This window comes from Rhinatrema bivittatum, chromosome 1 (assembly GCF_901001135.1).
Source record: "Rhinatrema bivittatum chromosome 1, aRhiBiv1.1, whole genome shotgun sequence".
Classification (NCBI taxonomy): domain Eukaryota; kingdom Metazoa; phylum Chordata; class Amphibia; order Gymnophiona; family Rhinatrematidae; genus Rhinatrema; species Rhinatrema bivittatum.
In genome coordinates this window covers 183,769,348-183,787,527 of record NC_042615.1, presented here as the reverse complement: position 1 = coordinate 183,787,527, position 18,180 = coordinate 183,769,348, and the positions used below count along the sequence as shown (strand labels likewise).

The window sequence follows — 18,180 nt, the reverse complement described above, 5'->3', positions numbered from 1 at the left end:
ACTAATTGGAGAAAGTTCTCTTTTTACTCAACGCACAATTAAACTCTGGAATTTGTTGCCAGAGAATGTGGTTAGTGCAGTTAGTATAGCTGTGTTTAAAAAAGGATTGGATAAGTTCTTGGAGAAGTCCATTACCTGCTATTAAGTTGACTTAGAAAATAGCCACTGCTATTACTAGCAACGGTAACATGGAATAGACTTAGTTTTTGGGTACTTGCCAGGTTCTTATGGCCTGGATTGGCCACTGTTGGAAACAGGATGCTGGGCTTGATGGACCCTTGGTCTGACTCAGTATGGCATGTTCTTATGTCCATGTGGCACCCCTCTTCAGTCTCGTAACATAGAATTACAATTAAAAATAAAAAGGGGAAACCCAACTCCATGGGGTTGCATGCGGGTTTCTTGAGAACTAAAATCTTGCTGTCCTTGGAGAACACCTGTTACAGGTAAGCAACTCTGATTTCTCCAAGGACAAGCAGGATTGTAGTCCTCTAACTTCGGGCTTCTCCACAACACAAAAGGGGTCCAACGGACACCTAACCAGGTGCCAACGGAAGTAACAGAGGGGGAAACTGCATAAACCCAAACAGGCCCCAGGTTGAGAGAGTTGAGTTCTACACCTTAAACAGATTCCGAAGGACAGACTGGCTGAACCTGTCGCGTCGACCATCCCTATCCACACAGTAATGTGATATGGATTTGTGAGGAGAACGCCACGTCGCAGCCTTGCAGATCTCCTCCTCAGGAACTGCTCTCGCAAGAGGGCCACCAACGCTACAATGGTTCTGACAGAATGAGCCTTGACATGACTCCCAAGATGCAGTCCCGCCTGGGCATAACAGAAAGAGATGCAATCTGCTAGCCATTTGGATATGGTCTGTTTGGCAAAGGCAACAGGACTGTCTATGGGCTTCTGTCCGTTCCAGAGAGAAGGCTAAGGCTCACTTGCAGTCCAAACTGTGCAGTGCTCATTCACTTTGGTGCAAATAGGGTGTGGGAAAAATATTGGCAGGACGACTGATTAAGGCCTGGAGCTCACCGACTCTGCACACTGAAGTGATTGCCACCAAAAATATGAACTTCCAGGTCAGGTACTTCAGGTCAGAGTTGTGCAGCAGCTCAAAAGAAGCTTTCATCAGTTGAGCTAACACCACACTGAGGTCCCAAGACACATTAGAATACCTTAGGGGAGGCTTCAAGTGAAGCAGGCACCACATGAAACTTACAACCATAGGTTGTACAGAGATGGGTGTACCATCTACACCGTGGTGATATGCACCACAATTGCACTAAAATGAAAACTCTGATGCAACTGGTTTTTAAGCCAACCTCTGACATGTGTAGAAGGTAATCAAGCAGTTTTTGCGTGGGCAGGAGAATGGATCTAGGGCGTTCTGCTCACATCACATGGAAAACCTCCTCCACCTCAGTCCACAGGTCTTTCTAGTGGAAGGCTATCTAGAAACCCACCAGGACCAGAAACACATCCTCAGAAAAATCAAAGGGCTGCAGGATTAACCTCTCAACATCCAGGCTGTGAGCAACAGCACCTGGAGTTTGGGATGCCGCAGCCTACCCTGATCTTACATGATGAGATTTGGGAAGACCCCAGACTGATCGGTTTTCGGATGGACAACTCCCGCAGGCGTGGAAACCAGACCTTTCTCAACCAATGAAGGGCAATGAGGATCATAGTCCCCTCTGTCCTCACGAAGCTTCTTTGCCACTAAGGGAATCTGAGGATATGTGTACAGAAGACCCTTGCCCCAAACACTGCAGCCCAGGGTGTCTGAGGATGGTTTGCTGACTGCCCTGTCCAGAAAGCAGAACCAAGGTACCGTCCCCTGTTGCAGAAGGACATAAACAGATCTACGACCGGGCTCCCCCAGAGGCAAAATATACGATTCGCTACCCCCTGGTCCAGGGACGACTGGGTCTGAAGGCTTGACCATCCTGGCCAGGTACATGGTCCTGAGCACCATCATCCCATGAGACAGGGCCCACAACCAGATCTGGACTGCTTCCAGGCAGAGAAGGTACGATCCAATGCCTCCCTGCTTGTTGATACGGTATACCACATAGCTATTTGGTTGTCGATCTGGATCAGAACAACTTTGTTGGACAGCCAAACTCTGAAAGTCCATAGCGCGAACCTGATCACCTTGAGCTCCAGGAAGTTGATTTGACAAGACCGTTCCTGAGTGGACCACAGGCCCTGGGTGCCGAGCCCATCCACATGAGCTCCCCCCACCCCAGGGTAAATGCATCCGTGTTTAGTATAATTTGAGTAGGGAGACTCCGAAAAGAAATCCCCTGTTCAAGATGGGAAAGTACCCACCACCTGGACAAGGAGTCCCTGAGAGACGGAGTGACTTGGATGCAATCCTGGAGGCTATGAGTCGCTTGGCACCACTGTGACCTCAGGGTCCATTGGGCTCTGTGCATGTGCAAGCATGCCAAGGGAGTAACATGGATGGTTGCGCCTCAACACATGCAGGCTGATACCTGTTGGCTCTGCTGAACCTCTGCCACAATGGTCACCAAGCTGACGGCCTTCTGGTGAAGCAGAAAGGCCTTGGCCTGAGCTGCTTCTAGCAGGGCTCCTATGATTTCCAATTGAGATGACGGGCTGAGATAGGATTTTGGGTAGTTGAGAATGAACCCTAGTGACTCCAACACAAGGAGACGCATGGACCTGATGGCCCCCACCTGAGATGTGTTCTTGACCAGCCAATCGTCCAGATACAGAAAAACATGCACTCCCAGTTTGCGGAGGTGCACCGCCACCATGGCTAGGCATTTTCTGAAGACCCGGCAGACGCGAGCCCTAACCAAAACACCTGGTACTGGAAGTGCTGTTTTCCCACCATGAACCTGAGATACTTCCTGTGACCTGGGAAGATCTCAATATGGGTATATGCATCCTTTAGGTCGAGGGAGCAGAGCCGATCCCTTTTGTAAAAGGGGGATCAAGGTGCTCAGGGAAACCATCTGGAACTTTTCATTTTTTTTTTTTTTTTTTAGAAACTTGTTCAAGGCCCTCAGGTCCAGGATAGGATGGAGTCCTCCTATTCTCTTTGGAATCAGAAAGTACCTGGCGCAGAATCCCTGCCTTCTTTGCCTTGGTGGTTTGGGCTCAACCACTCTAGCCATTAAAAGGGAGGTGAGTTCTGTTAGTAGTACCTCCTGATGCACTAACGGCCTCCAATATGGGCACAGAAAGCAATTTGGCGGGACACCAACAAATTCAATTGGTACCCTTGATGGTTCATAGACAGAACACAAAGGTCCGAAGTTACACTGGGCCACTGGTTCGCAAGAACTACAGCCTGCCCCCGACCGGAGGATCCATTGCCCCAGGTATGGGCAACTGGTAAACGCTCCCCGCGGACCAGTCAAAATCCCGTTCCCGGATTTGACTGAGGAGCCAGCTGGGGCTTGGGAGCTCTCTGCTGCCTGGGACGGCCACGGGAGTTCTAATGGTGTTGACGGGAGCAAGGCAGCAGAGGAAAATATTTCCTCTGGCAAAGAAAGACTTCTTTGCGCCAGCCTCGACGGCCTCCTGGAAAAGGACGGGTCCAGAATACTAGCGGAGAGTTGTTGGAGGGTTTCATGATGGTCCCAGAGATGGGCCACAGCGTCCCTCACCCTATTTCCAAAGAGACTCAGCAAGTCATTCCTGTACCTTCGATCTGAGACCTGCAGTGCGGGCGCAGATTGCCTTGATGCCGTCTTGAAACCATCGTAGTTTGCATGGACCTTGTATTTCCCACACTCCAGACCCTTATACATCAACGACATGAGGGTGTCTTGCTTCTGTTGAGGCAACTGTTCAGCCACTTCCTACACCTGCTTCCAGATGTCCCACGACTACCGGCTCATGTAGAGCTGGCAGGTAGCAAAACGGGCAATAAAGCATGGCGCTTTGGAACACCTTCCTCCCAAGAGCATCCATCGCTCTGTGATTCTTCCCCAGGGGCACCGAGGAATGGATCAGAGAGCTTGGTACTCTTGAGGGTAGATTCGACCACCACAGACTGGTGAGGCAGCTGATACTTATCGAATCCTGCAGCCTTCTGGATGAGGTAAACCCCATCTGCCTTAATAACGGAAGGAACTGTGAGGGGGTGTTCCCAAATCCTCAGCTGCAACTCCTTAAGGATCTCATATACCGAAATAGTCACAATCACCTGAGGAGGCTCCACAACTGAAGAATCTCAAGCATTTCGTTTTGGCATCCTCCGCTGTCAAAAGCTGGAATGGGATGGCCAGGTTCTAATGGCCTGGATTGGCCACTGTAGGAAACAGGATGCTGAGCTTGATGGACCCTTGGTCTGACCCAGTATGGCATGTCCTTATGGCCTCCGCTACCATCCTCACAAACCTTGCGAAGGTTAAGTCCTCAGGCAAAGATGTCCTTTGCTCGAGGGGGCGCTGTTTGCCACGAGACGAAATGGCTGCGGGTGCCTGAGGTTCCGGTCCTTGTTTTCTCTTGAATTGCTCTCACCGCTAAACAACAAGTTAATTTCAGGCTTCCGGAGGTACCAAAGGTTTGGGCAAGCATTGCTGCATATAAAAATATAAAGAAAAGGGAAACAGGAGCATTAATCGCTGCGAGCCGGGAGAGCTGCTAGTAGCTGCAGTCTCCTCCGTTCCCTCCCGATCACCATCTTGCCGCGAACAGACTTTAACATCAGTAAGGCTCCCGCCTTAACTTCCCTTCGAGTGAGAGCCACGGTATATTTCAGGAGAAAGGGGAAACTGAATATAAGACCCCATCGAGCCCCCGACATTCCAGACACCGTGGCGCTAGCTGCACGAGGGTGACTTGAGGAAGGACAGAATAACTGAGAGGGAGAGTGGCACCGCTCCGTTATCCTGAGGACCGCCATTTGCTGCTGTAGGCCTCCCACAATCGCTTCCCGCGGAGACAACCCGGGCAGACGCGAAGGGACATTACATTAAATAAAAAACAAAAACAAAAACATAAAACAGCAAGCGGGAGGGGAGCTGTTCACTGCACTCGGAGACGGTAGCTGAAACGAGGGGCTCCTGCCTTGTGAAGCTTACACCAGATAACCTTCCGAGATCTGCTCCTTAAATTTGGACTATGAGTACAGTGCCTGTCTGGACTCAGTAAGTGGGGGGAAAATCGTGTCCTGGCAAGTGGGATAGCTGCCCGGGGTCGGCAACTCTAGGGCTCGATACAGCATGGGCTTGTTTGCCACCTCGGTAGCCATATTGACAGCGCCATTCGCAGAGTCACCAGGAAGGGAAAGAAAAAGGCTGAGCAGGGGAGAAGACTCCGGTGCCTGGTTTACCTCCCACCATTTTGCAGCGTGTGAGAAATAGGGAAACCATTGTAAGCGAGCCAGTGTGATCAATTATTGGGGCAAACACTTGCATACCATAAATAGTTGTACGGAGATCTCCCGAACAAACGACTGTGCCACCATTGTGGCTGCAGCAGCGTGCATCACAGGAAGAGCGGGTGTACTAATTCTGGGGTATTGTGCCCATACCCCTTCGATCTCCCCTATCATTTCTTATAGCTGTTGCCCGCAACGCGAACTGAATCTATTTAACTTCAGCGGATGTTCGCCTCTACCAACTTAGGGAGGACATATACCTCTTAAAATCCTTAAGGTGTCAGAGGGAGACGAGGGGAGAGAGACAGTTGCTGGGTGCTGCAGACACAAGATCAAACGAAGGGAGCGGGTGAACTCCAGCAGCTAGACAATACTATCCCTATATCTGCCTGGCAGCAGTCAGCTTTATAAGGAGAAACAAGAGGAAGCTTCCGTGAAAACTTAGTCACTGTCCGCTTTGTGAAGGTTGGGCTGAGTGGGGCAGAATACATACAGAGGAATACCTGCATGCTCACACCCAAACTTTCAAAAACAAACGGAGGAAGTGGATGCCGGAGGGTACCAGACAGAGGGTCTCTGTTCAGCAAGCCCCAAACTGCCATGAGTTGTTAAAAGCAGTTTTGGAAGGGGGGGGGGGGACTGATGGACGCCGCTGTGAGATGATCGTCTGAATGTTGGATTATGTCGCCCCTCTTCCCATGATCTTTCTCTGCCCTGCTAGACCCATTGAACTTTCTTCAGAGAGCTCTTTTCATTAAATTCCTTTCAAGATAAATATTCTTCAAGGTACATAACAGATCTACCAATTCTTTTTGAGACAGCTTCCAGCACCCGGGGGGCGGGATGACCGCACGCCGAAAAGCAGCAGATTTAAAGCAGTTTGCTTTTAGCAAATCAGCGGAAGAAAATGTGACTGAGACAAGGCCAACTCCAATGTCCTCCCAAGGACTAAGGATTGCTGGAGAAGAAGTAGCTGATGTGAGAATAGGGGGCGCGGAGATTGCCCCGGGGGACACAGCTTCAGATTTCCCCACGAGGGATGAAATGCGTGGATGGTTTTATTGAACTGCAGTCGGATATGCAGAGCCATAAAGCAGAAATTCTAGCACGCATCGAGAATATGAAAGAAAACATAGCCGCCCTGGGCTCCCGTGTGGATGAATTGGACGGGAGAGCGGATGGGCAAAGTATTCAGATGGAGGCTCTGTCAGCCCAAACAAAGCAGTTTACGACTGAGCTAGAAGCTTTAGGGGACAAAGTAGAAGATCTTGAAAACCGATCCCGCAGGTCTAATATACGCATTAGAGGAGTTCCTGAGGAGGAGCAATACGCAGATAGCATGCAGATGGCAGTGAACATCTGTCAAGACCTCTGGACCTGCTTTGGGATCTCCTCAGAGGAGCATGACCGCACCGTCCAGGTAGATTTGGAACGAGCACATCGAGCACTGGGGCCCAAACGAAATAACCAGCCCAGGGACATCATTATTAAATTTCTTCACTATAAACAAAAAGAAGAGATTGTTAAGCTGGCACGGGCTCATCCCCAATGGAAATGGCGTAATCATGACATTACAATCTACAACGATTTGGCGCCCTCAACGCTGCAAAAGAGGTCCCTATTGCGTGAGGCGACAACTGTTTTGCGCCGTGCAGAGATTCGCTATCGTTGGGCCTTTCCCTTTCCTCTGATCTTCCAGCATCAAGGTATTTCATACAGGTTTAAAACGCTAGCAGAGGCTGCCGAATGCTTCACCCAAGCCGGCATCAGCTTTGACTTCACTCCAGCTCCCAGGCCCACGTCACATGTAACAATGGATGCAGATCTACGATGGAGACGACAGGGGCTGGGCCGTGGACGGCTCTATAGACAATCAGCTGGATCTGAGAAGCTGGTTACCGAAAAGGGCTGATGGTGACAGATCGCTCCTCTGGAATTCTTTTAAGGACATTGAAGCCTGTGCTGAGCAATTAGGAGTTTCTTTTCAGTATAGATCATACAGTCTTCTATGTCACATGACGTTGTTTCACTGTTGATGGTTCTAATCTGTTTGAAAGTATTACTGGTAGACGCGTTAAGTTCTTGGCAAATGTTATGCTAATTTTTGAAGCACACGGGTCCGGAGGGTGGGGGGCGGAGACTAGGAAGGTAGCGGTGTCCATCAGAAACTCCCCCTAAGGGTGGATTCGCAGTCGATGGTGAGCGAATCCTTTATGGTACAAGTGAAGGAGGCAGTGGAGACAGAATACCCGACTTACTTTTTCAACTTAGGCAGTTCCAGATTATGCACTCTTCATAATATTGAGGCGAGGATGCATTCTCACGCACCATTACATACCCAAGGTCCATTTGAAAACATGCTGGAAAATTTCCATACATGTATAGCGATGTTTCCCTTCCTAATTGATAATGGTTAAGATAATATCTCTCAATGTTAAAGGCCTAAACACTCCTAGAAAGCGTTTTCTCCTCCGAAAAGAATTATTATATCAAAAAGCGGATATTGCATTCATTCAGGAAACCCACCTAAAGCGCAAACATGAGCAGTTATTACAGTTCAGAGAATTCCCACATGTGTTCCTGGCTGCCCGAGGGGCAGAGGCTAAATATTCAGGAGCAGGGATTATGATATCAAAGAACTTGGTATTTGAGTATTTTCCCACGCTGCAGATCTACTTGGGAGGTACCTGATCTTAAATATCCAGTTGGGTTTGAAGAAACTCACGTTAGTGATGGTTTATGCCCCTAATAGAGATACAGGGTCCTTCTGGAAGGAACTACATGGGGCGCTGGCATTACATGCGGATGGATTAATTATATTAGGGGGTGACCTCAATATTACGCTTCGACCGGACATAGATACATCTAAACCGCACTCTCAGCTTTCTGGATCCGGCAGGAAGTTAGTGCGCAATTTTATGTCTGATTGGAATATGATTGACATATGAAGAAGCCGATATCCCAAATCAAGGTCATACACTTTTTTCTCTGCACCTCATGATAGTTATTCACGAATAGATTATTTTTTGGTTGATAAATTATTGGGAAATCAGGTTCAGGGGGTGGACATAGATGTTATCACTTGGTCTGATCATGCCCCCATTATACTTGAGATGGATCTAGATGAGCGGGACGAGGGCAGTCGGTTCTCGAAGTTGAATGAATCCCTAATACACAATGCTGATTTTGTACAAAGGCTGAGTGAACAGATACAGGATTACTTCCGTTTGAATTCTGGAGGGGAGGTGTCCCCTAGCACCCTTTGGGAATGTTACGACCAAGTCGCTCGTTGTTTGAATCTCTGGTGCAGTATAGTGACAGAATAAAGGGGCCCATTTCTAAAATATATTATGCTCTCTACCCAGAGAAGCAGGAGATCCGCACGTTCGAGAGACAATGGGCAGTGGATCTGGGAGAGCACTTGAGTTCTCAAACCTGGGAGGCTATACTATATTTTGCTAGGAAATGCTCAATTTCAGCTGGTCTGCGTGAAAATTGTTATAAGATGATATATAGATGGTATTTCACCCCAGATAAAATTCATAGGATATATCTGGCGGCCTCGGACTCTTGCTGGCGCAACTGTGGAAGTAAGGGAACTTACTTCCATATCTGGTGGACCTGTCTGAAAATCCAGACCTTTTGGGAAATTCTTTTCACTTGGTTGAGTGCCCTGTTTCATGAGCCTATTCAGGCTACTGCTATTATGGCCCTGCTGCATGTTTACCCAGATGACCTACATAAATCCCAGCAGCGCCTCTGTTCTCATGCTCTTATTGCTGCCCGTACTTTGATTGCGACAAAGTGGAAAACAGAACAAGTACCGCAGTTGTTGGAGGTCATAGATAAACTTCATACATACTACAAGTTGGCCTCTCTAACAGCAGCGAGATATGGGAGAATGCCTTCGTTTACTAAATCTTGGAAACCGTTTATGGAATATATTTTTCAAATGTAATCTCATATTGGCTTAGTGATCAGATGATATTTGGGGAAATGTATGGATTCACAACAATTTGGGCGAGAGTGTTTTCTTTTATCTGGTATTTCAATATTTTTTTTTAATGTAATATGTTTGCTTTTCTTAAGTATTGGGTATGTAAACTTCATGATACGAAAGGGCGATACCATTACCTAGCCTTAACGTTTTTGGATTCTGTAGAGAGGAGCTGTAGCTCCACTAAATGGGTGAGGGTGGGGGAGGGAGGGGGGATTTTGGGGAAGTAATCTGTATTCATATTGCTATTGTAATAGCACTGTCATATCAAAAGTTTAATAATAAAAATAAAAGTATTAAATTAAAAAAAAGATGTCCTTTGCTCATCTGGAGGAGAAGGATCTGGTGGGAGACCATCTGAGTCATTGGAGGACTCAGTTTGATCATCCCCCCAGGGGTCATAGGACCCTCATCTTCATTATATGCCACAGGAGATGGGGCCCTAGGTGCTCAGCCTACGCCCAGATGTGCAGGCACCTGTAGAACTGGACATGGGGGCTACAAGCCTCAGCGTCTCCACCGGCCTCAGCGGAGCTTCCTCCTCCTCAGAACTGGCAACAACCACTGTATTGGTAGAGGGAGGCCTCTGTGCCCCGCTGGGCACTGGTGCTGTCCCGGAAATCAATGCCAGCTGGGTTGGTAACATATCAATGAGCACATTGAGCTTCTCCAGAACTGGCTCCTATGCCATTGGTGCCACAGGACCGAAGCCCTGTGCCCCAGCTCCACCACCAGCTGGACTTGACACTCCAACTCCTCCTCGAATGTTGACGATGCCAACATTGACTGGGAGGAAAGAGGGGTGGCCAGGTCTTCCTCGAACCTGCAAGGGGGGGTCAGCAACTGGCACCAGGACTGGTGAGGACCATAGTGGACCCTCGGCGTCGATGGAGGATAGGTGCTCCTCACCACAGGGCCACTTCGGGGGCATCATGGCAAAAGCCGGTGCATTCCTGTGCCCAGTACTATGCATCAACAGGGACCAGTGCCGATGCTTCTTAGGCTTCCCTTGATGCTCGGCCCGGTCCTTCCCTGCAGCCGAGGTTAAAGACAACAAACCCGGCGTCCTCAGCCTGAAGATCGATGACGAGGGAAAGGCAGAAAAGCATATCTATATAAGTTTTGATTTGTGCATGTTTTTTTATTTAATCAAATTTTTTTGCTCATTTTCCTTTCTTTATTTTACCATTTTTTGCTCCTTCCCTTTCCATTCAATCTGAGTCCCTTCCTCTTTCCCTCACTCTTTTCTTCTTGAATCCTAGCCCCAATGGTATCGCTTGTCTAGCCTCAGCAGCAACACCTTTGCCCAGATCCGGTAACAGCTCCTCCAGTACCAGCTATTCATGAGCATTGTTCAGGACTGCTGTTTTATGAAGTCTCCAGGCTCCTATTACCACAATGATCAAGGACAGTAACATACATTTCTTACCTTTAAATCATTTCTTTGCCTTACAACTTCCTTTAAAACACCCATCAGAATGTCAGTAGCCAATGTCCTTTCATGAGCTTCGTCAAGAATGATAACACCATATCGCTCCAGTAAAGGATCATTCATAGCTTCACGAAGTAACATGCCATCAGTCATATATCTAAAAGAGAGAAAATAAAAGCTTCACTGCAAAGAAATGAACCTCTGTGAAACAATAGAGGACAATTTCTAGCTTCTATTCTTGAAAAAGAAAAGATTCCGAGGATTGTTATCGCCCTCAAGGACAAAGGATTCCCCATGTCCCAAATTTTCTTGCTATTGTCACTCCACCCAAGCCTACCACAAAACTAACACTTCCCTGATCAGGTTTCTGCTGACCTTGCTGGATATTTCATTCTGGGAAATATCCAAAATGATGGTGAAGTAGTGACTGTAGCAACAGTGGATACACTGCTAGTAGCGTGAGGGAAAGGTTTTCAAATATAGCTTACTTAACATTGTACATAAGTGCTTAGCACTATTCACAGCAGCACTGGAAACTCACTGAAATCCTAACTTCCATTGATAAAAGCATGCAAACTAAAAAGCTGACAACTGATACTATTCTAAGGTTGCTTGAACAAGCACATGCAGAGGTCAGATTTAAAAATTCAAGATTCCAATTCCATTCAATAAAATTTACTGCATCTCTATCTAGGTCAGTTTCTAAAGCACAACCATCTATTGCCTGTTTACAACTTAGCAACCTAAATATAAACATCTCTCAAGAGACAGGAATACTATTCTTTGGAGGATGCCATGTTCTGAAAGCTCTAATCAAAGGCAGCTCCTTTTGTTTTGTTTATAAGAAAATGTCTGTATACTCCACTCAAGACTGAGCAAATGGCAAAAGACCAGCTGAAATTTCACAGCACTTAAACATCCTAAAAATGAGTTGAAATCAAGGAGCACAACTAAAGGCTTCATTTATTGTTTTCCCATTCTGAATCCATGAAAAAAAAAAAAAAAAAAAAGAACAGGTACTAAGGGGATGGGGTGGTATTTGCCTGTTCCAATATTTTCTGCATATCTATCAGAGAATGTCCACTGTATTTTATGCTGAAATGTGCTACCCAACACCCTGTCCAGTTACAAGTTTGCAAATAGTTGATTGCATTCAAGAGATTGTTCTGTTTGTTTTGTGAATCAGAGGAAGATTGAACTCTGTAGTTTGCACATAATACAAATGTGGAATTAGCCACATAATTCTCAGACTTAAAAACAAAAACACACTAACTTCACATCACAGTAGCAGACGTATCATGCTTATTGACTACAGTAAGGAAAAAATGAGGATTTGGGAGATTGAATGTTCAGCCATGCTTATGTTGCTAGCTGTTTGGATTAACAGGAGACCATATAGTTGGACATGCGAGGGTACTGGATGTGAACTAAAAAGGAGATCTTGCCCACTCAGCTACTCAAGAGGAAGAAGAATAGGGAAAGATGACAAACATGTCTTGGATAAGAAGTAACATCCTATCCTTAGCAGTGTGGACAGGAGTAACAGGACAGATTAGATTAGTCAAAAGCATTCAAACAGGGTTTGTTCTATGTATACACACATCCTATCCACAATTAACAAGTTCAAATATATTACAGAATTCTTTAGAAAATAAGTAAAAAAAAACCCAAAAATTAGTTTGGGTGGATAAATATCCATCCCCTCTCATATTTCTGTAGCAATCCTAAATATTTAAGGTCTGGTATAACCAATTGCCTTCAAAAGCACACACTAGCTGAATTGGTCACCACCTGTGTTAAACTGTACTGATTCTCTGCTGAGCAGTATATTTCAAAGCAAAGACCCAACCATGAGTATCAAGAAGCTGTCAAAAGAGGCACAGATCTGGAGATGGGTATAACAATTGCAAAGTCCATGAATATCCCTTGGCATACGGTTTGAAGAAGCCATTGCATTTGCCATGATGCCTTAGTGGATGTATTCCCCCTCCAATATATAGTTATGTCTCACTTTTACATATCTGAGGAAGTATGTTAATGGATAAATGACAAATAAAGTAAGAAGATTCTGAGGCAGAATGCTGATATTATGAAACATGTCACTGCAGAAAAGTTGAAAAACTTTTCACAAACTTAAGGGTCCATTCACTAATTACTGTTTATGTTGGTACATGTGCAAAAAACAGAACTAGAGAGAGCATTCCAGTAATTTCTAAAATTCAGAGAGTAATGGTCCACAGAATTTATAAAAGCACATTTTTAAAGGATTTAACAGATATAATTTGTGCCTCTTGCTAGCACTTCTTGCTAGTATGACTCCTCTCTTGTTTTCTCTAAGGAAATAGCCTAATGGTTAGAGCAGTGGGCTACGAACCAGGAGACCAGGTTCAAGTCCCGCTGTCACTCCTTGTGACCTTGGGCAAGTCACTTTACCCTCCATTGCCTCCGATACAAAACTTAGATTGTAAGCCCTCTGGGGATAGAGAAATACCTACAGTACCTGAATGTAAACCGATGTAATCTCTCAGATCGAATGTCGGTATATAAAAATAATAAATAAATAAATTTTTGCCCCAGCATGTGGAATGATTGCGGATAAGCACATCTTTCAGACTTGCATGCTCAGACAAGGTAAAACCTCATTTTAAATTTTTAAAAAGAAAATATTTGGATATAATTATATTAACTGGCTTTTTTATGTCAGGAATTAAAGACTATAACATTTTTAAAATAGCCTACCAACATTTAAATTGGCATGGTATGCACTTGCTTGTAATAATTAAAAAAATACTGAGGTCAATATTCAAAAGTCATTTAGATGTTAATGTAATAATTATCAGTTTAAATGACTTACCTGCTGTATCCAGCCCTTACTTGGCTAAATTCTAGCCAGGTAAGTAGTTAGAAGTAGAAGGCTAACTAGTTACCTGGCTAGAATTTATATCCCTTACCCAGCTAAATTCCACCTAATTCTGGTCAGGCCGTATGGCTGTCCTAAAGTTATCTGGTTATACATAACCAGCTAACTAATATACCCTGCTAGTTAGCCAGTTATGCATAACCAGCCGCTGTGCTAGTTAACCAAATATGGACATCACAGAGTATTATACAGAAAGTGTAGCTATTTTTAAAGTAAGTTCTATAAAAAAATGTTAACTTGCTGTTCTTTAGGTCCAGTTACTGTATCCTCATACTCTTTCCAAATGCCAACATTAATTTGTTTATTATTGCTTTCGCCACCAGAGGCAATACTTAACTATATGCTATTAATAGAGAAATTATTTACCTGATAGTTTCCTTTCCTCTAAGGAAAGCAGGCCAATCCACACCAGTGGGTTATTCACTCCTACCAGCAGACGGAGACAGAGTAAAGCTGACTCGCTGATATCACTGACATATAACCCTGCCCCAACATCAGCCTGCCATATAGTTAGAAAAACTGATTATACTTGAACATGACTTAACATGCTTCCAACCAACTGGGAAATACTGAGCTCAGCAAAACTGTTAACAATAATTAATCTTAGAGACTGGTTAATTCACTTACCAGTCCTTCAAACAAACAAAAAACCACTTCTTTGTCCGCATATAAAGGACAAACTAAAAGCAAGTAGGCAGCCCAGGGCGGGTTGTGGATTGGCCTGCCTTCCTTAGAGGAAAGGAAATCATCAGGCAGGCCAAGCCACACCAGTGGGATATACCAAAGCTACTCCCGAAAAGGGTGGAAGGCTGCCCGCGGTCCCGTCAACATCGCATGCATTGAAGGCATGTCTTCCTAATCCCTAATTTCCAAGCGGTAATGTTGGGTGAAAGCGTGTAAGGGCCACCACACCGCTGACTCTGCAAATCTCGACAGGAGACAACAACCAAAGCTCCACCCATGAAACCTCCAGGGCTCTAGTGGGATGTGCCCTGACTTGCCTAGGCAAAGGGTCATCTGCATGCACACAGGCAGCTGTGATGACCTCTTTCACCCAATGGGCTATAACCACCCCTGCACCGGTTCTCCTTTTTCACCTCCACCATGGAACACATCAGATTTCCTAAAAGAGCAAGTAATCTTCAAATACCGCACCAGATGTCGCTTGATATCCAAGGCCTGCAACAGACAATTACGCACATTTCTATCCCTTTCCAGCAATGGCGGGGAAATAGACTGATTCAGATTTAACTTCAAAACCACTTTTGGCCAAAAAAGAAGGTACAGTCCTAAATTGTATCACCTCCGGAATCATTCATAGACAACTCACAGCAAGAAAGAGCTTGTAGCTCGGACACCTGCCCCACCAACCAGATTGGTTTCCTGAAGTGTATGGTGTTGCTGTGCGTGGGGCGGGGTGTTGAGGATAGCTTAATGGATAGGTGTGCTTTGATGAGTGAGTGGTCAGACCAAGATACAGGTGTGCAGGATGGGGTGTCAGAGGAATGCATGCAGGCATTAACAAAGATTAAGTCGAGCATATGTCCTGCTTTGTGTGTGGGAGAAATGATGAGTTGTTTGAAGCCTAAGGCATTAAAGGAGTTTAGCAGGGATTCGCAGTAGGAGGAGGGGGGAATGGAGTCCACATGGAGGTTGAAATCTCCCAGAATGATGGCTGGGAGGTCTATGTTCAGGTGGTCTGTTATGAATTCGATGAGTGGTGAGGGATTGTGTTCAAGTAGACCGGGGGGGGGGCGCGTAGACTAAGCAAATTTGTAGGTCATGTGACTTAGAGGCCAATTTTGAGTCTGGGTGGGGTGTTGGTGTTTAGGGGTCTTAGTTTAAGGTCTTTTTTGGCCGCAAGTAGGAGACCTCTGCCTCTTTTTTTGGGTCTTGGAATGGAGAAGAAATCGTATGATTGTGTGGGGAGCTGGTTTAGGAGAACTGTGTCCGAGTGCTTAAGCCAGGTTTCCGTAACAGCACAGATATCGGGTTTGCAATCTAGAAGGAGGTCATTGAGGATGGGAGCTTTTCCCCCTAAGGATTGGGAGTTGAACAGTACAATGGAAAGAGCGGTGAGGCCAAGGAATTGAAAGTGGGGAGATCATGATAGGTATCAGGGATTTGCGGTGTGCAGTAGGGTTGGAGATATGGTGTGTTATATGACGGTGGGTAAGGTGTTTGAGGATGGGATATGCTGTCATGATTGGTTGGGTGTTGGTGGTGGAGGGTGGTTAGTTGCTGTGGGGGTAGGGTGAGGAAGGGGAATGCTAAGAGGGGGCTGTGCAAAGGGGCAAGCCAGAGGGTTATCAGAGATTGAGGACTCCGAAGAGAACGATCCACGGATATGTAGGGGGCTATGAACTGTTCAAGTTGGTTTCTTTGGTGGATATGATCCTGTTAAGATTGTTGCTAAGATCCAGAGGGGGGGTCAGGGAGGAAGAAGTTGAGGTATCAGATGGTGGGCGGTTGTAGTTACTGGGAGGAGAGAGGGGGTAGATAAGGGTCTTGGAGCAAGGGTTGGCAGATATTGCTATGGGAGAATAAAGTTGTCTGGGATGTGATTGAGGAAACTAATAGATGCTGAAGGTTGTCAATGGTGGGGCTACTGCAGATCAGGAGTGTTGTGTGCTGGAGGAGGATGATCAGATGTCTGGTTAGATGGCTGCTGTAGGCCTGGAGTCGAAGAGGATCAGAAAGGGAGGATGGCACGCTGGGGGCAACACGAAGGGGCTCGGGAGGTTCCAATACCCAAGCCTGCACCCCCATCTGGGCTGTCTGGGATGAAAAGACTGAGACCTACCCAAAGGCAGAGTCCTCTGAAAAGCTACTCCAATGTAGGGTCGAAAACGCTTGGATCCCCTAGAACGGTCTCTGATGATAAAGGAGCGCAACATCTGCTTCTTATCCTTCTGCAATCAGGGTACCTGGGACTCACCCCATTTAGTGGCCATTTTCTCCAACTCGCTCACATAGTGAGTCTTTAAAGGGCTACTCCATAAGTTAAGACTTGGAGGTCGCACAGCCGACCAATTTCTCAGCCATAACTGATACTTGGTCACTACCACCCAAGCCACCGCTCTGGCCGAGGTGCAGACCAAATCACAGTCCGCATTTGCCAAAAAGACGGCTGCTAGTTCCATTCCTGCCCTGGAACTCACACCAGATTCACTGACCTCCTGAGAGAGAAGTAAACAAGAGCAACAAGCAGCTATCTGTAAATTCATTGCAATCGCTTCAAATGCTTGCTTAGCTATGGCCTCAATTCTTTGATCGTGTGCATCCTTCAAGGCTGCTCCATCCTCTATGGGGATAATAGTTTGCTTGGTGACACCACATACAAGTGCATCCACTTTCGGAAAGGGTAATTGTTCTCTCGAAGCTGGCTCCAGGGGGTACAGTTCTTCCAAGACTCATCACTCCTTTAAAATACATTTCAGGGGCACCCTACTCAAGGTCAATCAATTCTTGAATGACCTCCATTATAGGAAAAAACACGAGGTTTTATGCAAAGTCATCAAAATGGGGTTCTTTTGTGGCTCAGCCTGGGTCTCAGCACCCGGTACTCCTGACACCTTCAGGTTCTGGGAACCCAGAGTTGGCATTCATTCCTGTGAAGAAATGCAACTCCTGTGAAGAAAGTGCAGTTACTTACCTGTAACAGGTAATCTCCTAGGCAGCAGGATGTTAGTCCTCACATATGGGTGAAATCATCCAATGGAGCCCGGCTCAGAAAACTTTTTTAAAGTTTCTAGAAGCTTTGACCAGCACACTCAGCATGCCCAGCATGCTGCTATCCGCACAACCATGCGAGGTCCCCCTTCAGTACATAGAAAAATACGAGCGAAAAAATAAAAAACAAACCGGAAGGAGAACCCAACTCTGCGCAGAGGAGGGCAGGGTTCCTGAGGACTAACATCCTACTGTCCTAGGAGAACAGCTGTTAAGGTAAGCAACTGCGCTTTCTCCTAGGACAAGCAGAATGGTAGTACTCACATGTGGGTGAATACCAAGCTCCAGGCTGTCTCCGTAAATAGGAAAGGCCAACAGGAGCTGAACAAGGTGCCAATGGGCACAACACAACTGCAGCTCTGCTGGTGGGCAGGAGACTGCCTGGCACCAAGGGCACTAGGCTGGAAGAGTTGGGTTCAGGGCTGGAACAGATTGTGCAGAACAGATTGACCGAAAGCACTGACTTGCTGCCCATCCTTGTCCAAGCAGTTACGGACCACAAGCGTGTGAAGAGAACTCCAGGTTGCGGCTCGGCAAATTTCAACGATGGGGACTGCATGCATATGAGCCACTGACGTCACCATAGCCCGCACAGAGTGGGCCTTTACTCTGCTGGCTAGTAGAAGGCCCGCTTGTGCATAGCAGAAGGCAATGCAGTCCGCCAGCCAGTCGGATAAGGTCTGTTTACCCACTGCCACTCCCAGCCTGTTGGTATCAAAGGACACAAAGA

At 46.4% G+C, this 18,180-nt stretch overlaps 1 protein-coding gene across 1 annotated transcript in view; it reads right to left on the bottom strand.

The window, feature by feature from the left end:
- The window catches only part of DHX15 (DEAH-box helicase 15), a 284,488-nt gene that overhangs the window by 163,391 nt on the left and 102,917 nt on the right, over nt 1-18,180 (bottom strand). The window contains exon 4 of the mRNA XM_029590135.1: nt 10,796-10,955. Within this exon, the coding sequence (XP_029445995.1) occupies nt 10,796-10,955 (160 nt within the window). The remainder of the gene's footprint in view (nt 1-10,795; nt 10,956-18,180) is intronic.